The following is a 24962-nucleotide window of genomic DNA, read 5'->3' on the forward strand; positions in this document are numbered from 1 at the left end:
CGGCACAGCTGGATGGTTATAATTGCTGTCGCCATCGGGCGATCCATAGGTAGAAATTAAAAAAAAAACACCGAAAAAATCAAAAATTAATAATTATACAAAAAAAACCAAACAAGAAGCCGAACGCGACGGACGGTCCCGATTTTGGGGGGGGGGGACACGCTCGTTTATCTGTCGTTGAGCTGGGGGGAGTTTGTCCGCTCGTCCTCGTCCTCCTTGTCGTCCTTCATGCCCTTGAGCCGCTGGCGGGCAAAGTCTTCGAACACGATGTCGTCATCGCTACATTTGGGGACAAAAAGGGAGAAAAAGGGGGCGGGGGATTTACCGGAGAGGGGGGGGGACCCACCGCTGGGGTTTGTCCCCACGTGTGGCTTTTAAACCCCCCCCCCATTCAGCTGATTCCTCCAAGTTTTGCCAACTCTTTGCCACTTGAAGAATCGCAAACACCCCCCATCTAAATCCACTTAGTCCGACCCAAACGCAAAGCCCGGGATTAACGGGGGGGGGGTGCAAAGTGGCCGCGGTGTTGCCACCCATAGGGACAATGCGGGGACACCGTGGGGACACCCCCCCACCACAACACGATCCCGGCGGGTGTTTTCTTACTGCGCTTGCTCCTTTTAGTTTGGATTGGATTGTTTGGAAAGGCATGCGGGGGGGTGGCGAAAGGGGGGGTGGAGAGAAGTGCCATTGGGGTGACGTGCACAGCGCAGGGGGGGGGTCAATGTTTTCTTAAGGGGGGGGTCCAAAATTCCAATGCTTTAATCATCTCTTACTTTGTGTCGAGCTCGATGAGGTTCGTATCAATGGGCGCTTCGTGCTCTGGAACTGAAGAGAGGGGACGGGGTTTCGTCATTGATGTCACCAACAAGATGTGACCCCCCCCCCCCGGGTCTGGGAGGGCGATGGGGACACCCCCGTGGTTTTAAAACTGGGATTTGCTGCCCCATGGGGCTTAATGGGGGGTGAAAATCTCTATGGAGCAAACTCTGCCCCCACCCCAAAAAAGAAATGACCCCCCAAAAAAAGAACTGACCCCCCCAAAAAAGAACTGACCCCCCCCAAAAGAACTGACCCCCCCAAAATCACACCCCATGGCCTGGGGGGGTGTCGGACACTCACCGTCCCGGTGCGGAGGTTCCTCCTTGGGTTTGGGGTGCATGAGCGTGAAGGGCAGCTCGACCGCCACGTCGCTGCAAAATACAGTGGGGGGGGGGGAAATTTGGGATTTGGGGGGGGGCAGAGTAAATTCCATGTTTAGGCAGCTGGGGGGCCCACAAAGCTGGGTTAAAAATGGTGTTACGGTCGTTATAGTGATCATGTTTCTTGGTTGAGCTTGACTTGGTGGTTTAGGCTCGGATTAAACCCCCTTCGGGATTGGGGGGGGCAGGGTTGGGGGGGACATGGATGCACCGGTAAGGGTATTTGGGAGCAGATTTGGGGGGACACACCAATAGAGTTGGGGGGGGGACACGCTGGCAGGACTGGGGGACACAGCAGCAGAGTTGGGGGGACACACAAGCACCTTTTGGGGGGGACACTGGCAGGATTAGGGGGGACATGGCAGCGTGGTCAGGGGGATGTGGCAGCAGATTTGGGGGGGACACACCGGTAGAGTTGGGGGGGACGTGCAGGCAGGGGCAGGGGGACACTGATAGGACTGGGGGACATGTCAGCAGAGTTGGGGGGACACAAGAGCACATTTTGGGGGACACACAGTGGGACAATTAGGGGGGACATGTGGGCAGGTTCAAGGGGATGTGGCAGCAGATTTGTGGGGGACAGCAGCAGGGTTGGGGGGGACACCAAGAGGACTGGGGGACACACCAGCAGAGTTGGGGGGACACAAGCACACTTTGGGGGTGACACCAGCAGAGTTGGGGGGACACACAAGCACACTTTGGGGGTGACACCAGCAGAGTTGGGGGGACACGCAGGCAGGGTTAGGGGGATGGGACAGCAGATTTGGGGGTGACACCAGCAGCGTTGGGGGGACATACAAGCGCATTTTGGGGGGGACAACAGGAGGATTTGGGGGGGGACATGTAGACAGGGTCAGGGGGATGTGGCAGCAGATTTGGGGGGCACACAAGCACATTTTGTGGGGGGACACTGGTGGGATTAGGGGGGGACACATGGGCAGGGTTGGGGGGATGTGGCAGCAGATTTGGGGGACACACCAGCCAATTTGGGGACACATCCAAGCCACGGTGCCCACAGTGACCCCAATGTTGGTGACACCCCGAGGACAAGCGTGGGGTGGGGGTGGCAGCAGAGGGGACGGAGGGGGGGGTGCAGTGGCAATTTAGGGGTGTCCGGGGGGGTTACCTGGAGGCGAGGTCTCCCAGCAGGCTGGTGTGGGACAAAGGGGACAACACGTCAGTTGCCGTCACCTAAGGACACCCCCTTGTCCCCAACCTCGTGTCCCCGCCACCCCATGAGCCCCAGAGGAGGTTCAAAGAGGGGGGTCCCCAAAACTCACCCTCCTCGGGACACCACCAGCTTCACCTTGACCTTGTAGGAGACGATGATGCCCAAGATCTCCTTGTTGGCTCCGTCCCGCAACCTGGAGAAGGGGGGACAGTGAGGGGGGGACACGGGGACAATCTGGGGGGGTCACAGGGTATAGGACCCCAGGAGTGGGTTTTGGGGGTGCAGGAGCCCCAGAGGTGGTTTTTGGGGCGTCACAGGGCACTGGAGACCCAGAGATTACTTTGGAGGGGCTTGCAGGGTGCAGGACGGTTTTGGGGGGGTCACTGGGTGCAGGATGGTTTTTGGGGGGTCACAGGGTGCAAGATGGTTTTGAGGGGGGTCACTGGGTGCAGGAGCTCCAAAGAAGTTTTGTGGGGGGGGTCACATGGTGCAGAACCCTGGGTACAGTTTTGGGGGGTCACAGGGCACAGGATGGTTTTGGGGGGTCACAGGGCACAGCATGGTTTTGGGGGAGCCACAGGATGCAGGAGCTCCAGGGATTGTTTTTGGGGGTCACAGGGCTCAGGATGGTTTTGGGGGAGTCAGAGAGTGCAGGATGGTTTGGGGGGGGCAGTCACAGGGTGCAGGATGTTTTTTGGGGAGTCACAAGGCATAAGATGGTTTTAGGGGCTCACAGGTCACAGGGTGGTTTTGGGGGGGCTCACAGGGTGCAGGATGTTTTTTGGGGGGGTCACAGGATATAAGATGGTTGGAGGGGGTCAGAGGGCACAGGATGGTTTTAGGGGGTCACAGGGCTCAGGATGGTTTTTGGGGGGTCACAGGATGTTTTTGGGGTGCTCACAGGGTGCTGGAGGCCAGGTTGGTGTCCTCGTGCTTGAGCTTCCCATCCAGCGCCAGCCCCCGCTTCTCCCGGTTGTTGGCCAGGAAGGGCGTGAGGGTGTAGACCTTGCAGAACGTCGAGCTGGGGGCCACCATGTCGCTGGGGGGGACAGCCACCATCAGCCCCAGCTCCAAACCCCACCTCTAACAACCCCAACCTGGACATCTGCAGCCCAGCCTGGAGAACATCTCCATCCCATCTCCAACCTGGAGAACATCTCCATCCCATCCCCAGCCTGGGGAACATCTCCATCCCATCCCCAGCCTGGAGAACATCTCCATCCCATCCCCAGCCTGGGGAACATCTCCATCCCATCTCCAACCTGGAGAACATCCCCATCCCATCCCCAGCCTGGGGAACATCTCCATCCCATCCCCAGCCTGGAGAACATCTCCATCCCATCCACATCCTGGAGAACATCTCCATCCCATCCCCAGCCTGGAGAACATCTCCACCCCATCCACAACCTGGAGAACATCTCCATCCCATCTCCAACCTGGAGAACATCTCCATCCCATCCCCAGCCTGGAGAACATCTCCATCCCATCCACAACCTGGAGAACATCTCCATCCCATCCCCAGCCTGGAGAACATCTCCATCCCATCCACAACCTGGAGAACGTCTCCATCCCATCCCCAGCCTGGAGAACATCTCCATCCCATCCCCAACCTGGAGAACATCTCCGCCCCATCCCCAACCTGGAGAACATCTCCTTCCCATGACCAGCCTGCAGAACATCTCCATCCCAGTCCCAGCTTGGTGAACATCTGCATCTGAACTTCAGATCCTACCCTAGCTTAGTGAACATCGTTCCAACTCCAGATCCCACACAGATATCTCCATCCCAGCTTGGTGAACATCTCTATCCCAACTCCAGACGCAGCCTAGATATCTCTGTCCCAGTCTGGAGGATGTCTCCATCCCAGTCCCATCTTGGTGAACATCTTCATCTGAACTTCAGATCATTCCCCAACATGGTGAACATCAACCCAACTCCAGACCCAGCCTAGATATCTCCAAGCAGCCTGGTGAACATCTCCACCCCAACTCCAGGCCCAGCCTGGAGAACATCTCCATCCCATCCCAAGCCTGAAGAACACCTTCTTCCCAAGACCAGCCTGAAGAACATCTCCATCCCAGTCACAGCTTGGCAAACATCATCCCAACTCCAGACCTAACTCAAACATCTTCTTCTAGCCTGGTGAACATCTCCATCCCAACTCCAGATCCAACAGACGTATCTCCGTCCCAGCCTGAAGAACGTTTCCATCCCAGTCCAAGCCTGGTGACCATCTCCATCCCAACTCCAGACCTAGCACAGCAACATCTCCATCCCTGCCCCAGCTTGAAGTTCATCTCCAGCTGGTGGGACGCAGAGGTTGATGTCCCCCATGGTGCCATCCAAGGTTCTCTTCCCATCAGGACCTGCTCACTGGATGCACCATCCCATAGCTCTGAAGGTTCTGCACCAGGGCAAGAGACCCCCAAGGCTCCTCTGATGTCCCCAGGTCCCTTTGCCATGTCCCCAGTACTCACTCAGCGTCCTCCACGGCCACGGGACACTTGTACTGGGCGGTGTTGAAGAGGCAGATGTCGGCGTACTGGCGCACTGCGGGGAGAGATGGAGACACGGGGGTCGGGGACATCAGGGATGGCCACCACAGGGACATCAGACGGCGTGTGGGGTGACACCTCGTTCCCCACCTGAGATCTTGATCTTCTTCACTGTCTTGTTGGTGTTGTTGGTGACGTGGACGTTGACACTGATGGGTTCTCCGTGGTAGTAGATCTGTGAGGAACAACAGGGCAGGCAGTGAGGTCCATGTCCTCGCCGAGATCACCCCACCGGTGTCCCCAGCCTGTCCTCACCCACCTCCTTGTCCAGGGACGCCTCGAGGTGCAGCGGTTTGTCCGACATGAGGAACTGCCGCGTGGTCTCTGCCATGGGTTGGGGACCGGGGCGCTCCGGTGCATACTGGACCTTCCGGATGACCAGGCGGACCGAGTTCCTGGTTGGGGGGGACATGGCCAGAGGAGAACCCAGGTGTCTGGCTGCCCACACGCTGCCCGTGCTGTCTTGGCCCATTTTGGGGCCAAATCCCTTTCTTCTTCTGGTCTGGGGTCATGGCAGGTTGGGGTGGTGGGGGTGTCCATTCCAACCCCAGGATCATCCCTCACCCATCCCAATCCTGGAGAACATCTCCAGCCTGGAGAGAGTCTCTGTCACTGCTCCGGCTTGGGGAACATCCCTGACCCATGACCAGTGTGCAGGACATTTCTGTCCCAGGCCCAACATAGAGGACATCTCTGGCCCAACTCCATCTTGGTGAACATCATCATGCTAACTCCAGTTACCATCTCCATCCCAGCCCCAGCCTGAGGAACATCTCCATCCTAACCACAACCTAGAGGACATCTCCATCCCAGCCCCAACCTCGAGGACATCTCCATCCCAGGACGAGCCTGGAGAACAGCTCCATCGCAGCCCCAACCTAGAGGTCATCTCCATCCCAAGTCCAGCCTGGAGGTCATCTCCATCCCATGACCAGCCTGCAGAACATCTCCATCCCAGCTCTAGCCTAGAGGACCTCTCCATCCCAGGCCCAACCTGGAAGACATCTCTGCCCCAGGCTTATCTAGAGAACATCTCCATCCCAGCCACAACTCAGAGAATGTCTCCATTCCAGGTCCAGCCTAGAGGACTTCTCTAACCCAAGTCTGGAGAGCATCTCCTTCCCAAGACCAGCCTGGAAAAGATCTCCATTCCAGCTCCAGACCCAACCCAGACATCTCCATCCCAGCCTGGAGGACATTTCTGTCCCAGGTCCAACCTGGAGGACATCTCCACCCCAACTCCATCCTGATGAACATCATTATGCCAACTCCATCCCAGCCTAGCAAACAACTCCATCCCAGCCTAGAGGACGTCTCTGTCCCAGCCCGTCCTGGAGAACATCTCCATCCCAACCTAGAGGATATCTCCATCCCAGCCCCATCATGGAGGACATCTCCATCCCAGCTCCATCCTGGAGAACATCTCCATCCCAACCCCAACCTAGTGGACATCTCCATCCCAGCCCCATCATGGAGGACATCTCCATCCCAGCTCCATCCTGGAGAACCTCTCCATCCCAGCTCCATCCTGGAGAACCTCTCCATCCCAGCCCCAACCTAGTGGACATCTCCATCCCAGCCCCATCATGGAGGACATTCCATCCCAGCTCCATCCTGGAGAACATCTCCATCCCAACTCCAATCTAGAGGACATCTCCACCCCAGCCCAGCCTGGAGGATATCTCCATCCCAACCCCATCATGCAGGACAACTCCATCCCAGTCCGATCTCACCCATCATGGGTACCAAACCGGGGTGCCCCTTCCCCACCGCCAGGTCACAGCCCCCACCAACACCCCACAGATGCCACCACCCAGGCCAGACAGATCCTCTCCACTCACCTCTTGTGGATTTTCTCCTCCAGGTTCTCGGCACAGAAAGCTTTGACCTCGTAGTCCACCCCGCAGGCCTGGACACCAGGAGTGGGCAGAGAAGGTGGCACAGAACCCCTTTGTCACCCCACCGCGAGGTGACCCCAACCGGTGCCACCAAGACGGGTGGACCTTACCTTCCCCGTATCCTCTGGGCCCGGCTGCAGCGTGACGGAGCAAGGCAGGTTGGGGGGGATCTGGGGAGGAAACAGGGGGTCAGGAACAGGGTCGGGACCTCATTGTCCCCGTTGTCACCCACTGCCACCCTACCTCAAAGGTGAAGGGATAGGCGTGCTCGCCCAGCTTCTTGATGAGCCGCTCCTGGAGCCGCGTCAGGGGCTTCTTCTCCTCGGGCAGTGGGGGGAAGGCTTGAGCGTTGGCCACGAAAAGGTCCTTGCGGAACGTCAGGCCCAGCACGTCCAGGTCCTCACGGCCATAGCGGAAGGCGCAGGTCAGGGTGACGAAGACTGGGGAGGGGGACAAGAGGGTGGTGATGACGTGGTGTGGTGGCATCGTGGTTTATTGGCATTGTAACATAGTGGCATCACGGTTTGGTGGCATCATGGTGTGGTGGTATCATGGTGTGGTGGCATCATAACATAGTGGCATCATGGTGTGGTGGTATCATGGTTTGGTGGCATTGTGGTGTGATGGTATCGTGGTTTATTGGCATCGTAGCATAGTGGCATCATGGTTTGGTGGTATCATGGTGTGGTGGCATCATAACATGGTGATATCATTATTTATTAGCATTATAACATAGTGGCAAAATGGTTTGGTGGCATCATAACATGGTGATATCATGGTTTATTAGCATTATAACATAGTGGCAACATGGTTTGGTGGTATCATGGTGTGGTAGCATCATGGTGTTGTGGCATCATGGCTTATAAGCATCATAACATAGTGGCATCATGGTGTGGTGGCATCATGGTTTGGTGACATCATAACATAGCGGCATCATGGTTTGGTGGCATCATGACTTGGTGGCATCATAACATGGTAGCACCATAACATGGTAGCATCCTGGCATGGTGGTATCATGGCATGGTGACATCACAGCATGGTGATATCAAGGCATGGTGACATCATGACATGGTGATATCATGGTTTGGTGGCATCATGACGTAGCTGGTACCGTGACATTGTGGTATCATGATGCATTGACTCCACAGCATGGTGGCATCATGGCATGGTGGTATCATGGCATGGTGGTATCATGGCATGGTGACATCATGACATAGTTGGCATCATGACATGGTGGTATCATGACGCATTGACTCCATGGCATGGTGACATCATGGCATGGTGGTATCATGGTGTGGTGGCATCACAGGGCGGTGACATCACAGCACAGTAATATCACATCATGGTGACGTCACGTCGCAGTGACATCATGTCATGGTGACATCATAGCACGATGACATCATAGCATGGTGGCACCATGGTGTGGTGTCATCACTGCACAGTGAGATCATGTCAATGTGACATCATGACATGGTGGTATCAGGGCACGGTGGCATCTTGACACGGTGACCTCACAGTATGGTGATATCACAACATGGTGACATCACAGCATGGTGGCACTGCAGCACACTGCCACCATGGCATGGTGGCATCATAACATGGTGGCACCATGGTGTGGTGGCATCTCACCCTGGGGACATCACAGCATGGTGACATCATGGCACATTGATGCCATGGCACGTTGACATCATGGCATGGTGGCACCATGGTGTGGTGACATCATGGCATGGTGACATTACAGCATGGTGACATCATGCCACGGTGACATCATGGTGTGGTGGCACCATGTTGTGGTGGCATCACGGCTCACCCCGGTGCCACCAGCATGCGGTGGTGGCTCCAAGGAGGTGCCGTGGTGGGACATGGGGACACAGCCCCGGGACACCCATTGCGGGGACTCTCATCCCCATGGGGCTGCAAAATGTCACCCGAGCCACGACCCGGTCCCCTGTGGTGCCACATGGGTGTCCCCTGAGATGTCACCCGGGTGTCCCCAGGCATGAGGGGCCACAGGAGCCGTTACCTTTCCTCTCCTTCAGGTACTCGGGGTCCACCAGCACCACGCCATCTGCGGGGACAGCAGCGTCAGGGGACGCGCCACAGGGACAGGGGACACATTGTGGGGACAGGGGACATGTTGTGGGGATAGGGGACACCGTGGGATCAACGGAAACACTGGCAGGGACAAGGGGACACACTGCGGGGACAGGGGACACCGTGGGGACAGGGGACGCGTCATGAGGACGGGGGACACCATGGGGTCGGGAGACACATTGTGGGGATGGGGGACACCATGGGATCAACGGAAACACTGGCAGGGACAAGGGGACACACCACGGGGACAGGGGACACATCACAAGGACTGGGGACACTGTGGGATCGGGGGACACACCATGGGGACAGGGGACATACCACAGGGACAGGGGATACTCTAGGGTTAGGGGACATGCTGGTGGGGACAGGGGGACACCACAAGCTCAGGGGAAACACCATGGGGACAGAGGGGACACCCCAGGGTTAGGGGGAGATGCCAGTGAGGACAGAGGGAGCCCCAAATTGAGTGTCCCCCCCATGTCCCCACGTACCCACGGGGTCCACCACATCGATGTGATCCACGAAGTCCCTCTTGCCCAGGTAGACGGTGAGCTGGGGGGGACAGAGGGGACAGGGGGCCCTGTCACCACCCACTGGGGTCCGTCACCCCCGCCGTCCCCACGTGCCACCCCATCCCAGTGGCACCTTAAAGCTGGTGGCATCTCCAAAGCCTGGAAGCCACCCAGATGTCCCCAGACCTGGTGGCACCTCCAAAGCCCGGAAGCCACCCAGATGTCCCCACACCTGGTGGCATCTCCAAAGCCTGGAACCCACCCAGATGTCCCCACACCTGGTGGCATCTCCAAAGCCTGGAACCCACCCAGATGTCCGCAGACCTGGTGGCACCTCCAAAGCCTGGAACCCACCCAGATGTCCCCACACCTGGTGGCACCTCCAAAGCCTGGAAGCCACCCAGATGTCCCCACACCTGGTGGCATCTCCAAAGCCTGGAAGCCACCCAGATGTCCCCACACCTGGTGGCATCTCCAAAGCCTGGAAGCCACCCAGATGTCCCCACACCTGGTAGCATCTCCAAAGCCTGGAAGCCACCCAGATGTCCCCACACCTGGTAGCATCTCCAAAGCCTGGAACCCACCCAGATGTTCCCAGACATGGTGGCATCTCCAAAGCCTGGAAGCCACCCAGATGTCCCCACACCTGGTGGCGTCTCCAAAGCCTGGAAACCACTCAGACGTCCCCACACCTGGTGGCATCTCCAAAGCCTGGAAGCCACCCAGATGTCCCCACACCTGGTGGCATCTCCAAAGCCTGGAAGCCACCCAGATGTCCCCACACCTGGTGGCATCTCCAAAGCCTGGAAGCCACCCAGATGTCCCCATAGCTGGTGGCACCTGGTGACAAGCCCCTCCCCACCCCCGCCGTGCCTCAGTTTCCCCTCCCGCTGGCTCAGGCAGATCATGGGGCACCTCTGGGATTTGGGGACCTGCCCGCCCCCCCCAGCAGGATTTGGGGGGTGTCACCCTGGTGTCCCCAAATGTCACCCCCCCCTTACCTTCCCGTTGGGACTGGCTTTCTTAAACACCCTGCAAGAGAGAAAAGGGGGTCAGTGGCGGGCACATTCACCCTATAGACCCTATAGATCCTACAGGCCATATGGGGTACAGAGACCCTATAGACCACGGGGTGCACAGAGACCCTATAGACTATGGGGGGCACAGAGACCCTATTCCTGCCCCATATGACACTGGGGAGCCCATATGGTCACCCCCAAACCCTAGAGACCATAGGGGGCACAAGGTGCGTGCAAAGTGTGTGCAAGGTGTGTGTAAGGTGCATTCAAGGTGTGTGCAAGGTGCGTGCAGGGTGTGTGCAAAGTGTGTGCAAGGTGCGTGCAAGGTGCGTGCAAGGTGTGTGCAAGGTGTGTGCAAGGTGTTTTGCAAGGTATGTGCAAGGTGCTGTGCAAGATGTGTGCAAGGTGTGCGTGCAAGGTGCATGAAAGTGTGTGCAAGGTGTGTGCAAGATGTGTGCAAGGTGCTGTGCAAGGTGCGTGCAAGGTTCATGCAAACTGTGCAAAGTGTGTGCAAGGTGTGTGTGCAAGATGCCTTTCAAGGTGCGTGCAAGGTGCCAACAAGGTGCATAAAAGGTGTCTTGCAAAGTGTGTGCAAGGTGCGTGCAAAGTGTGTGCAAGGTGTGTGCAAACTGTGTGCAAGGTGTGTGTACAAGATGCCTTGCAAGGTGCGTGCAAGGTGTGTGCAAGGTGCCAACAAGGTGCGTGCAAGGTGTCTTGCAAAGTGTGTGCAAGGTGTGTGCAAAGTCTGTGCAAGGTGTGTGCAAGGTGCATGCAAGGTGTGTGTAAGGTGTGTGCAAAGTGTGTACAAGGTGTGTGCAAAGTGCGTGCAAGGTGTGTGCAAGGTGTGTGCAATTGCATGAAAAGTGTGTGCAAGGTGCCATGCAAGGTGCCATGCAAGGTGCGTGCAAGGTTCATGCAAACTGTGTGCAAAGTGTGTGCAAGGTGTGCGTGCAAGATGCCTTGCAAGGTGCGTGCAAGGTGTGTGCAAGGTGCCAACACGGTGCGTACAAGGTGTCTTGCAAAGTGTGTGCAAGGTGCGTGCAAAGTGTGTGCAAGGTGCATGCAAGGTGTGTGCAAGGTGCGTACAAGGTGTCTTGCAAAGTGTGTGCAAGGTGTGTGCAAAGTGTGTGCAAGGTGTGTGCAAAGTGTGTGCAAGGTGTGTGTGCAAGGTGCATGAAAAGTGTGTGCAAGGTGTGTGCAAGATGTGCACAAGGTGTGTGCAAGATGCTGTGCAAGGTGCCATGCAAGGTGCGTGCAACGTTCATGCAAACTGTGTGCAAGGTGTGTGTGCAAGATGCCTTGCAAGGTGCGTACAAGGTGTCTTGCAAAGTGTGTGCAAGGTGCGTGCAAAGTGTGTGCAAAGTGCGTGCAAGGTGCGTGCAAGGTGCGTGCAAGGTGTGTGTAAAGTGTGTGCAAGGTGCGTGAAAGGTGCGTGCAAAGTGTGTGCAAGGTGTGTGCAAAGTGTGTGCAAGGTGCGTGCAAAGTGTGTGCAAAGTGTGTGCAAAGTGTGTGCAAGGTGTGTGCAAGGTGTGTGCAAGGTGTGTGCAAAGTGTGTGCAAGGTGCATGAAAAGTGTGTGCAAGGTGTGTGCAAGGTGCCATGCGAGGTGCGTGCAAGGTTCATGCAAACTGTGTGCAAAGTGTGTGCAAGGTGTGTGTGCAAGATGCCTTGCAAGGTGCGTGCAAGGTGTCTTGCAAAGTGTGTGCAAGGTGCGTGCAAAGTGTGTGCAAAGTGTGTGCAAGGTGCGTGCAAGGTGTGTGCAAGGTGCGTGCAAGGTGTGTGTAAAGTGTGTGCAAGGTGCGTGCAAGGTGTGTGTAAAGTGTGTGCAAGGTGCGTGCAAGGTGTGTGCAAGGTGCGTGCAAAGTTCGCAGATGCTGGGAAAGTCGGAGGGCCGGGCAGGGACAGGCAGGGACAGGCAGGGACAGGCAGGGACGGGCAGGGACAGGGGGGGACGGGCAGGGATGGGCAGGGACGGGCAGGGATGGGCAGGGATGGGCAGGGCAGGCAGGGCAGGCAGGGACGGGCAGGGACAGGGGGGGACGGGCAGGGACGGGCAGGGACGGGCAGGGACGGGCAGGGATGGGCAGGGACGGGCAGGGACAGGCAGGGACAGGCAGGGATGGGCAGGGATGGGCAGGGACGGGCAGGGATGGGCAGGGACAGGCAGGGACGGGCAGGGACAGGCAGGGACGGGCAGGGACAGGCAGGGACAGGCAGGCCGGGCAGCGCTCTCTGCACACGCGGCAGCGGCCGCCGCTCGGGCTGTGCCGGATTATCCCTCCCGCTGCCAAATCCCATTAAAACCATCCGGCGGATTAACAGCGGCGGGAAAAGGAAAAGGAACTGCCGGGCGGCGCTGGGCCGGGCCAAACCGGGGATCCCGGGGCTGAGTCTGCGGGCGAGGGAGCTGCCTGCACCCTGCTGCCTGTGCTGCCTGCAACCTGCTGTGTGCTGCCTGCACCCTGCTGCCTGTGCTGCCTGCAACCTGTGTGTCCTGCCTGCACCCTGCTGCCTGTGCTGCCTGCAACCTGTGTGTGCTGCCTGCAACCTGCTGCCTGTGTGCTGCCTGCAACCTGTGTGTGCTGCCTGCAACCTGCTGCGTGTGCTGCCTGCAACCTGTGTGTGCTGCCTGCAACCTGCTGCGTATGCTGCCTGCAACCTGTGTGTGCTGCCTGCAACCTGTGTGTGCTGCCTGCAACCTGTGTGTGCTGCCTGCAACCTGCTGCCTGTGTGCTGCAACCTGCTGCCTGTGCGCTGCCTGCAACCTGTGTGTGCTGCCTGCAACCTGCTGCCTGTGCGCTGCCTGCAACCTGTGTGTGCTGCCTGCAACCTGTGTGTGCTGCCTGCAACCTGCTGCCTGTGTGCTGCAACCTGCTGCCTGTGTGCTGCCTGCAACCTGTGTGTGCTGCCTGCAACCTGCTGCCTGTGCACTGCCTGCATCCTTCTGCTTGCATTCTTCTGCCTGCAACCTGCTGCCTGTGCGCTGCCTCCACCCTCCTGCTTGTGTGCTGCATCCTTCTGCCTGCATCCTGCTGCTTGTGTTTTGCCTGCATCTCGCTGCCTGCATCCCGCTGCCAGTGTGCTGCCTGCATCCCACTGCCTGCATTTCCTGCCTGCAGCCTGCCTGCACCTGCTGCCTGCATTCTGCCTGCACCTCCCCACTGCCCTTTGACAGCAGCTCCCAGGGACCTGCTGCGTGTGACAGGGTGACCCGTGTCCCCAGGCCGGGGTGACCCGTGTGTCAGGGAGACCATCACCCCCCTGCCTGCATGTCAGGGTGACTGTCACCCCCTCCCCTGCGTGTTCCCACAGCCCTGGAACCCTGTGTCCCTGTTCCCACATCCCTGTGTCCCCACATCCCTGTGTCCCTGGTACTGTGTCCCCACATCTGCATCCCTCTGTCCCTGGAACCCCATGTCCCTGTGTCCCCACGTCTCTGCATCCCCACATCCCTGGAACCTTGTCCCTGTCCCCTCATCCCTGTGTCCCCACATCCCTGCATCCCCGTCCCCCTGCATCCCTGTGTCCTGACACCCCTGCATCTTCATGTCCCTGGTAGCCTGTCCCCCTCCATCCCTGTGTCACCACATCCCTATGTCCCCACATCTCCGCATTCCTGTGTCTCTGGAACCCCATGTCCCTGCAACCCTGTGTCCCCATGTCCCCACATCTCTGCACCCCCATGTCCCTGTCCCCTCATCCCTGTATCCCCACATCTCTGCATCCCTGTGTCCCTGGGAGCCCGTGTCCCCAAATCTCTGCATCCCTGTGTCACTGGGACCCCGTGTCCCTGTCCCCACATCCCTGTGTCCCCAAATCTCTGCATCCCTGTGTCCCTGGGACCCCGTGTCCCCAAATCTCTGCATCCCTGTGTCCCTGGGACCCCATGTCCCCAAATCTCTGCATCCCTGTGTCCCTGGGACCCCGTGTCCCCAAATCTCCTCTGCATCCCTGTGTCACTGGGACCCTGTGTCCCCAAATCTCTGCATCCCTGTGTCACTGGGACCCTGTGTCCCCAAATCTCTGCATCCCTGTGTCCCTGGGACCCCGTGTCCCCAAATCTCCTCTGCATCCCTGTGTCCCTGAGACCCTGTGTCCCCAAATCTCTGCATCCCTGTGTCCCTGGGACCCCGTGTCCCCAAATCTCCTCTGCATCCCTGTGTCCCTGGGACCCCGTGTCCCCAAATCTCCTCTGCATCCCTGTGTCACTGGGACCCTGTGTCCCCAAATCTCTGCATCCCTGTGTCCCTGGGACCCCGTGTCCCCAAATCTCCTCTGCATCCCTGTGTCCCTGAAACCCTGTGTCCCCAAATCTCTACATCCCTGTGTCACTGGGACCCCGTGTCCCCAAATCTCTGCATCCCTGGGACCCTGTCCCCACACCCCTGTATCCCCACATGGTGTTAATTTGCTGTAATTAAATAAACGAGGGGGAAATAAAGGGCCTGGGCTGGTTGGGGAAGGGCACAGCATCGATAATCAGTGTTTTGCCCTCCCTGCAATTAATTAATTAATCAGTTTTTAAGGCTGAGGGATTGGCAGAGCACCCAGCCCGGGGAGCTGGGGATGGAGGGGGCGATGCCACCTCCCGAGAGCAATTAACAGCGGGGTTTTTCGGGGTAATTAATGAGTTGTTATAGAAAAGAGGGATGGGGAGCAGCCTCCGCCACCCCAGCACCCAGGGGACACCCCGGAGAGGTTTGGGGGTGCTGGGAACCCCGGGAATGGAGCCAAACGCTGGGTGGGGTGGGGAGCGGCGCTGGCTCCTGCCCAGCCCTCGTTACACAAACGAAGCCGCTAACGAACCGGGGCCAAGGCCGATCGATGGCGGCCGCCAGCAGGAAACGATTACTCACCCGGCACCGCCGCACCCGCCCCGCGGCCCCACGGCACGCGGGGGGAGCCCCACGGCGCCTGAGACCCACACAACCCAGTGCTATGGGAGCTGGAGCCCCATGGAACTCAACACCCACACAACCCAGTGCTATGGGTGCAGGAGCCCCATGGAACTCAACACCTACACAACCCCACATTATGGGTGCAGGAGCCCCATGGAACTCAACACCTACACAACCCCACACTATGGGTGCAGGAGCCCCATGGAACTCAACACCCACACAACCCCACATTATGGGTGCAGGAGCCCCATGGAACTCAACACCCACACAACCCTGTGCTATGGGTGCAGGAGCCCCATGGAACTCAACACCTACACAACCCCACATTATGGGTGCAGGAGCCCCATGGAACTCAACACCCACACAACCCCGTGCTATGGGTGCTGGAGCCCCATGGAACTCAACACCTACACAACCCAGTGCTATGGGTGCTGGAGCCCCAAGGAACTCAACACCCACACAACCCCACGTTATGGGTGCAGGAGCCCCATGGAACTCAACACCTACACAACCCAGTGCTATGGGTGCTGGAGCCCCATGGAACTCAACACCCACACAACCCAGTGCTATGGGTGCTGGAGCCCCAAGGAACTCAACACCTATACAACCCCACATTATGGGTGCAGGAGCCCCATGGAACTCAACACCTACACAACCCAGTGCTATGGGAGCTGGAGCCCCATGGAACTCAACACCTACACAACCCCACGTTATGGGTGCAGGAGCCCCATGGAACTCAACACCTACACAACCCAGTGCTATGGGAGCTGGAGCCCCATGGAACTCAACACCTACACAACCCCACGTTATGGGTGCAGGAGCCCCATGGAACTCAACACCTACACAACCCCACGTTATGGGTGCAGGAGCCCCATGGAACTCAACACCTACACAACCCCACGTTATGGGTGCAGGAGCCCCATGGAACTCAACACCCACACAACCCCACATTATGGGTGCAGGAGCTCAGGGGTGACCCTAAATAATGGGTGCAGAGACCCACAGAGTCCAAGCCCCACGCTCTGGGTGCAGGAGACCTTCATGGTCTCGTGCTATGGGTGCAAGAGACCAGGTTGGCCCCACACTATGAGTGCTGAGACCCACAGAGCCTGAGACCCACAAAATGCCATGCTATGGGTGCAGGAGCCCCCACTGAACCCCACGCTATGGGTGCAGGAGCCCCATGGAGCCCAAGACCCACAAAAGCCCACGCTATGGGGGCAAAAGCCTGGGGTGGCCTCGTGCTATGGGTGCAAAAGCCCCACAGAGCCCAAGACCTACATAACCCTGTGCTATGGGTGCAGGAGCCCCACATAACCCCATCCTATGGGTGCAGGAGACCTGTACAGCCCCACATTATGGGTGCAGAGACCCACAGAGCCTGAGACCTTCATGGTCTCACACTATGGGTGCAGAAGACCAGGCTGGCCCCACATAATGGGTGCAGGAGCCCCATAGAGCCCAAGACCTTCATGGTCCTACACTATGGGTGCAGGAGCCCTACAAAACCCCATGGTATGGGTGCAGGAGCTCTGCCCAGCCCCACATAATGGGTGCAGGAGCCCCATGGAGCCCAAGACCCACATAGTCCCATGCTATGGGTGCAGGAGCCTGGGGTGACCCCACATTATGGGTGCAGGAGCCCCACAAAACCCAAGACCTTCATGGTTCCATGTTATGGGTGCAGAAGCCCCACAGATCCCCATACTATGGGTGCAGGAGCCCCATGGAGCCCAAGACCCATATAGTCCCATGCTACAGGTGCAGGAGCCTGGGGTGGCCCCACATTATGGGTGCAGGAGCCCCACAGAGCCCAAGACCTACAAGGCCCCATGCTATGGGTGCCGGAGCCCCACAAACCACACCCTATGGGTGCAGGAGCCCCAAAGAGCCCAAGACCTACAAGGCCCCATGCTATGGGTGCAGGAGCCCCACAAACCACACCCTATGGGTGCAGGAGCCCCAAAGAGCCCAAGACTTTCATGGTCTCATGCTATGGGTGCAGGAGCCCCACAGAGCCCCACACTATGGGTGCAGGAGCCCCATGGAGCCCAAGACCCATATAGTCCCATGCTATGGGTGCAGGAGCCTGGGGTGGCCCCACATTATGGGTGCAGGAGCCCCACAGAGCCTGAGACCCACATGACCCCATGCTATGGGTGCAGGAGCTCCCCAGAGCCCCATGCTATGGGTGCAGGAGCCTGGGCTGCCCCACAGAACACGAAAAGGAGGAAACCCGGAGCGTTCCCTCCCCCTCTGGCCCTTCCTGGTGTGGAAACACCGGAGCCACCGGGCAGGAAATCCTGTCACCGCCGGTGACTTCCCGGTGTCCCCCGTGTCACTTGGCACCGCCGCCAGGCCACATCCTGCCCGCCTCATTGATCCGGTGCCTTAATGAGCTCGTTAGGTGCACGCTAACGATCACTTTATTTGGCGGGGTCCGTTTGATGTCTGTCGGGGAGATTGAGGAGGATTTGATTTCCCTTGGGGACATCGATCGCCTTTGAACTTGGGGATGGACAGACGGACAGGTTTTTACAGGCTCTCACTCTAATGGGGCCAGCGGGCAGGTCTAATTAGCCAACGCCCTCGTTAGAAGGGACCTCCGGGGGACAACGGAGCCGCAAGCACATCTGCACAACCACATCTGCACAACCACATCTGCACAACCACATCTGCACGACCACATCTGCACGACCCGGCGGCCGGTGGCTCCGGGCCCATAGAAAATAGAGTGAGTGTGAACCAGGGGTGAGCCCGGAGCGTCACGTCCCAAAAATGAGAGCACCCCCGGGGCCGAACGCTGCATCCCCTGCATCCTGCATCCCCCCATATCCCGCATCCCGCTGCATCTTGCATCCCCCTGCATCCCTGCATCCCCCTATATACCACATCCCCCTGCATCCTGCATGCCCCCCATATCCCACATCCCCCTGCACCCCCCTGCATCCCTGCATCCCCCTATATCCCGCATCCCCCTGCACCCTGCATCCCCCTGCATCCTGCATCCCCCCTATATCCCACATCCCGCTGCATCCCACTGCGTCCTGCATCCCCCCATATCCCGCATCCCGCTGCATCCCGCTGCGTCCTGCATCCCCCCATATCCCGCATCCCGCTGCATCCTGCATCCCCCTGCATCCCTGCATCCCCCCTATATCTCACATCCCCCTGCATCCCCCCTATATCCCGCATCCCGCTGCATCCTGCATCCCCCCTATATCCCGCATCCCGCTGCATCCTGCATCCCCCTGCATCCCTGCATCCCCCCATATCCTGCATCCCACTGCATCCTGCATCCCCCTATATCCCACATCCCACTGCATCCTGCATCCCCCTGCATCCCTGCATCCCCTCTATATCCCGCATCCCCCTGCATCCCCCCCATATCCCGCATCCCACTGCATCCTGCATCCCCCTGCATCCCCTCTATATCCCAGCATCCCCCCTATATCTCACATCCCCCTGCATCCCCCCTATATCCCGCATCCCGCTGCATCCTGCATCCCCCCTATATCCCGCATCCCGCTGCATCCTGCATCCCCCTGCATCCCTGCATCCCCCCATATCCTGCATCCCACTGCATCCTGCATCCCCCTATATCCCACATCCCACTGCATCCTGCATCCCCCTGCATCCCTGCATCCCCTCTATATCCCGCATCCCCCTGCATCCCCCCCATATCCCGCATCCCACTGCATCCTGCATCCCCCTGCATCCCCTCTATATCCCTGCATCCCCCCTATATCCCGCATCCCACTGCACCCTGCATCCCCCTACATCCCTGCATCCCCCCTATATCCCGCATCCCGCTGCATCCTGCATCCCCTCTATATCCCGCTGCATCCTGCATCCCTGCATCCCCCCTATATCCCACATCTCACTGCATCCCACTATATCCCACATCCCCCCTACATCCCTGCATCCCCCCTATATCCCACATCTCACCGCATCCCCCTATATCCCACATTCCCCCTACATCCTGCCCACATCCCCCCTATATCCCACATCCCCCCTATATCCCACATCCCCCCTGCATCCCACATCCCCCCTATATCCCACATCCCCCCTACATCCCGCAAACCCCTACATCCCACATCCCCCCTGCATTCCACATCCCCCCTGCATCCCATATCCCCCCTACAACCTACATCCCCCCTACATCCCACATCCCCCCTACATCCCCCCTATATCCTACATCCCCCCTACATCCCTCCTATATCCCGCATCCCCCCATATCCTGCATCCCCTCTGCATCCTGCATCAATTCTACACCTCACTGCATCTCCCCTGCATCCCGCTTCGTCCCTGCATCCCCCTTCGTCCCTATATCCCATATCCCCCATATATACCACATCCCCCTGCATCCCTCCTATATCCCACATCTCCCCTATATCCTGCATCCCCTCTGCATCCTGCATCACTCCTACATCCCACATCCTCCTTATATCGCACATCCCCCCTATATCCCGCATTGCACCGCACCCATCATGTGGGACCACGATGGTCTGGGGCTCTGTGGGGCTCCTGCCCCCATCACGTGGGGCCAGCCTGGTCTTCCGCACCCATAGCATGAGGCCACGAAGGCCTTGGGCTCTGTGGGGCCCCTGCATCCCTGTATCCCGCTGCATCCCTGTATCCCGCATCCTGCTGCATCCCCACATCCCACTGCATCCCCACATCCCCCTGCATCCCGCATCCCGCTGCATCCCCACATCCCACTGCATCCCCACATCCCACTGCATCCCTGCATCCCGCTGCATCCCTGTATCCCGCATCCCTACATCCCGCTGCATCCCTGCATCCCGCATCCCACTGCATCCCCACATCCCCCTGCATCCCTGCATCCCGCTGCATCCCTGTATCCCGCATCCTGCTGCATCCCCACATCCCACTGCATCCCTGTATCCTGCATCCCGCTGCATCCCCACATCCCACTGCATCCCTGCATCCCGCATCCCGCTGCATCCCTGTATCCTGCATCCCCCTGCATCCCCACATCCCACTGCATCCCTGCATCCCACATCCCACTGCATCCCGCATCCCACTGCATCCCTGTATCGCACATCCCACTGCATCCCTGTATCCTGCATCCCCCTGCATCCCGCATCCCGCTGCATCCCTGTATCCCGCTGCATCCCTGTATCCCGCATCCCTCTGCATCCCCACAACCCACCGCATCCCTGCATCCCACATCCCGCTGCATCCCGCATCCCACTGCATCCCTGTATCCGGCATCCCTCTGCATCCCCACATCCCACTGCATCCCTGTATCCCACATGCCGCTGCATCCCGCATCCCACTGCATCCCTGCATCCCACTGCATCCCGCTGCATCCCTGTATTCCGCATCCCGCTGCATCCCCACATCCCGCTGCATCCCTGTATCCCGCATCCCCCTGCATCCCGCATCCCGCTGCATCCCCCTCATCCCGCATCCCATGCCAAGCATCCCCCAGCTGGCCTGGAATTCCGCCTTGCTGAGGAACGGGCCCTGGCGCGGGATGCGGGATGTGTCCGGATCCTGCTCGCGATCACCCAGGAGCTCGTTCTCCAGACACCGCGCGGGAAGCGGGAGGTTCCCCCGGCCTGGGCCACCTCCCTCCTGCTCCTCCCCGTGCCCACCCCGGAGCGTCCCGGGGACACCGGAGCATCCCCAGGAACACTGGAGCCTCCCAGGGACACCGGAGCATCCTGGGGGGACAATGGAGCACCCCTGGGGACATGGGAGCAGCCTCAGGGGCACCAGAGCATCCCAGGGACACCGGAGCATCCCCGGGGACGCTGGAGCATCCCTGGGGACACTGGAGCATCCTGGGGGCACTGGAGCATCCCAGGGACACTGGAGTATCCCCGGGGACGCTGGAGCATCCCCAGGGACGCTGGAGCATCCTGGGGGGACAATGGATCACCCCTGGGGACACGGGAGCAGCCTCAGGGGCACTGGAGCATCCCAGGGACACCAGAGCATCCCCGGGGACGCTGGAGCATCCCTGGGGACACCGGAGCATCCCAGGGACACTGGAGCATCCCTGGGGACACCAGAGCATCCCCGAGAACACCGGAGCATCCCAGGGACACTGGAGCATCCCCGGGGACGCTGGAGCATCCCCGAGAACACCGGAGCATCCCAGGGACACTGGAGTATCCCCGGGGACGCTGGAGCATCCCCAGGGACACCGGAGCGTCCCTGGGACACCGGAGCATCCCCAGGGACGCTGGAGCATCCCAGGGACACTGGAGTATCCCCAGGAACACCGGAGCATCCTGGGGGACACCAGAGCATCCCAGGGACACTGGAGCACCCCTGGGGACACCAGAGCAGCATCAGGGGCACCAGAGCATCCCAGGAACACCGGAGCATCCCTGGGGATGCTGGAGTATCCCTGGGGACACTGGAGCATCCCAGGGACACCAGAGCATGCCAGGGACACTGGAGCATCCTGGGGACACCGAAGCACCCCAGAGGACACTGGAGCAGCCTCGGGGGCACCAGAGCATCCCAGGGACACTGGAGCATCCCCAGGGACACCGAAGCACCCCAGGGACACTGGAGCATCCTGGAGGACACTGGAGCATCCCCAGGGATACCAGAGCATCCCCAGGGGATCCCCAGGGGACACCAGAGCATGCTGGGGGGGACACCAGAGCATCCCAGGGACACTGGAGCAACCCCAGGGGACACTGGAGTATCCCCAGAGACACTGGAGCATCCCAGGGACACTGGAGCATCCCCAGGGGACACCAGAGCATCCCAGGGACACTGGAGCATCCTGGGGGACACTGGAGCATCCCTGGGGACACTGGAGCCTCCCAGGATACCGGTCCCAAGAATTATTTGACGGGGCAGGATGTGACCGTGGGGACAGCCCAGTGACATCCCACCATGGCGCTTCCAGCCACAGGGAAGCCACCACAGGCCACCAAAGTGTCCCGAGGCCACCGCGGCCACCCCTGGGTGCCGGGTGAGAGGAGCCGGGTGGGGGAAATGGGGTTTTCTTTTGAGAAGCTGCAAATAATAAGGTGACACGTTTGGTGGTGGCTCCACCGAGTCGCTTCCTCCAGCTCTTCCCACCTTCTAAGGGGGTTCGGTGAGATGTTGGGGACGGTGACACGATGACGCACGGAGCTGCACCCCCCAAACCCCAAGACGGTTCCTGGGGATCCCCCCGCACCCCTAAATCTGCTCCTCGCCCTGCACGGGGCACCCGGGGCCATGTGGGGACCCCAAATGTCACCAAAGCGGGGGGTGGCAGATTGGGGACACCCAGGAAAAGTGGGGAGACCCCAGGGAACCAGCAGAAATGACGCGTTTTGGGGTGCCCGGTGCTAAAGCCGCCCAACATCCCGACCCCTCTTTGGGGGGAATCCAAGCAGATTTGGGGCTCCAAAAGGGACATGGGGAGGGGGGAATTCATCACCTTAATCCCCCCCCCACTCCAGCTCACTGGGGCACCCCAAAAATCTCCTGGGGGGGGGACAAATCCAGCTGTGGATCTCAGGAACCCCAGGGGTGCTCCAGCCTCATCCTCGCTGCTCCAAAAATGGGGGGTTCCCCCACCCATCACCCCCCTAATTCTGGGGGGGCCCACCCACTCCAGTTCTCCAAAATTGGGGATGCTGGGACGCGGGGGGATGTGGGTGTTGGACCAGCAGCACCCCAGTGTCAACCCCCCACCCCCCAAAACGCTTTGGGGGGGGTCAGTGGGAGCCCCCAAACCCCATTGTGCCCCCCCAAATCGCTGCAGCGTTTCTGGAAGGTTCTGCCAAAATCGGGCCGGACCCCCCCCCCCCGTGTTGAGGTGGCATCGGTGGCATCGGTGTCACCCCCCAGGTCGTGACATGAGTGGGGACAGAGGGGAGGGCAATGTGACCCCCCCCCCAAAGCGTGGGGGACCCCTAAGAACCCTCAATAATTAATAATGGGGACACCCAGGGGGACAACGAGCTGTCACAAAGGGGTGACAGATGGCACTGGAGTGTCACCCCCGCGGTGACACCCGGAGTGTCACAGAGACACCCCCACCCCCCCCATGCATGGGCTGGGGGGGTCACCAGGGTCCCCAAACCCCCAAAAAACACTTTCGTGGGGTGGGGTCACCCCGGGGGTGGCCACAGGGTCCCCAAATAACGACGGTCGCAGCTCCCGGGGACCCCCCGAATGCCACTGGGGGGCCCGTGGGGGTCACTGCCCGAGCTACAAGCGGCAAAAAGCCGGGGTGCGCCCCCCCCATAAACCGCAACGACGCCAGGGGACCCCGGAAGCGCCCCAGGGGACCCCCCCGGTAGCCCCGGGCAACCGCGGCGGGCTCGGCGCAGACACCCCCGGGGTGTCCCCCCCCAAAACAAAACTCACCGGGTGCCTTTGTCTCCCATGGCCCCGCCGATCCGGGCAGCTCCGCCGGGAAGCGCCGAGCGGGGCTTGGAAAATTACTGGCTGGATGGTGGAGGGGGAAGAGGCGGCGGCGGGGGGGGCGCTGGGCCCGGTACGGCCCGGTAAGGCTCAGATCGGCCTCGCTCGGCTCTTCTCGGTTCGGTTCGGTTCGGCCGCGCTCGGTTCGGTTCGGCCCCTCTCGACCCCCCCCCCCCACACACCGCTCGCTCAGCTCGGCCCCGTTCGCCTGGGTTCGGTTCCGTTCGGCTCTTCTCGGCTCCGCTCAGCCCCCCCCCCGCTCGGTTCGGTTCGGCCACGCTCGGCTCTGTTCGGCCGCTCTCGGGTGGGTTCGGCCCCTCCGCTCGCTTCGGCCACGCTCGGCTCGGCCCCGTTCGCCTGGGTTCGGTCCCGCTCGGTTCGGTTCGGCTGTTCTGGGCTCGGTTCGGCTGTTCTCGGCTCGGTTCGGCCCCGCTCGGCCCGGGCGCTGCCGAGCGCAGCCCCGCGGCGCTGCCGCTGCCGCCGCCGCCTCCGCCCGCCCCCGAGCGAGCGCGGCCCCGGGGCGGGGGGCGGCGGCACGCGCGGGGCCACAGGGGCGGGGTGGGGGGGGGAAACGGAACGGGGAAGTTGGAGGGGGGGGGAGCGGGGGGGGCGGGGGGTGACCGGGCTGCGCGCGCGCGGGGACACCCGGAGGGACAGCGAGGGGGAGGGGCGCCCCCGCGTGCCCGGAGAGGGACCTGCAGGGTGGGGGACGGATCGCGGGGACACGCGCGCGGGCACACGGGCACGTGCGCTCGTGTGCGCGCACACACACACGCGCATACATGCGTGCACGCACCCGTGCGCACGTACGTCTGTGCACACGCGTGTGCACGCGTGCACACACGCACAGGGGCGCGCACATAATGTGCACGCGATACGTGCGCACGCACGTGGGCACGCACGCCCCCGTGCACACGCAGCTTCCATGTGCACACACCCCCGTGTGCACACCCCCACGCGTGTGCACACACCCGTGCACACACGCACATGCACACACCCCCCCCCATGTGCATGCACACACAATGTGCACACACACACACATTCACATGTTCACACCCGTGTGCACACGTGTACACATGCACAGGTGCGTGCACATAATGTGCACACAACACAACACGTGCACACACACGTACATGCACACACGCACCCTCCATGTGCACACACCCACCTGTGCGCACACACACACACACAAGTGCACATAC

At 60.1% G+C, this 24962-nt stretch overlaps 1 protein-coding gene across 1 annotated transcript; it reads right to left on the reverse strand.

Annotated features, from left to right (window-relative positions):
- Positions 1 to 3: 3 nt before the first annotated feature.
- ARRB1 (arrestin beta 1) lies at positions 4 to 24270 on the reverse strand. Its single transcript, XM_082043599.1, has 16 exons — positions 23704 to 24270; positions 10434 to 10464; positions 9412 to 9472; positions 8850 to 8894; positions 7070 to 7266; positions 6937 to 6996; positions 6770 to 6837; positions 5188 to 5323; positions 5019 to 5103; positions 4851 to 4923; positions 3275 to 3412; positions 2483 to 2566; positions 2329 to 2352; positions 1123 to 1193; positions 777 to 828; positions 4 to 279 (listed from the first exon to the last, which is right to left on the reverse strand). Exons 1-16 carry the CDS (start codon positions 23721 to 23723, stop codon positions 168 to 170), a joined length of 1257 nt encoding a protein of 418 aa, XP_081899725.1. The 5' UTR covers positions 23724 to 24270; the 3' UTR covers positions 4 to 167.
- Between the last annotated feature and the right edge of the window lie 692 nt (positions 24271 to 24962).

Source organism: Streptopelia decaocto (assembly GCF_964273445.1).
Source record: "Streptopelia decaocto genome assembly, chromosome: 1".
NCBI classification, from domain to species: domain Eukaryota; kingdom Metazoa; phylum Chordata; class Aves; order Columbiformes; family Columbidae; genus Streptopelia; species Streptopelia decaocto.

Excerpts from the sequence above, each read along its gene's own strand:
- ARRB1 (XM_082043599.1), bottom strand. The coding sequence starts at position 23,723 with ATGGGAGACAAAGGCACCCG. Across the intron at positions 8,895-9,411 it reads CGATGTGGTGGACCCCGTGG|ATGGCGTGGTGCTGGTGGAC; the intron begins GTACGTGGGGAC and ends CTGTCCCCGCAG. Across the intron at positions 4,924-5,018 it reads GAAGAAGATCAAGATCTCAG|TGCGCCAGTACGCCGACATC; the intron begins GTGGGGAACGAG and ends CTCTCCCCGCAG.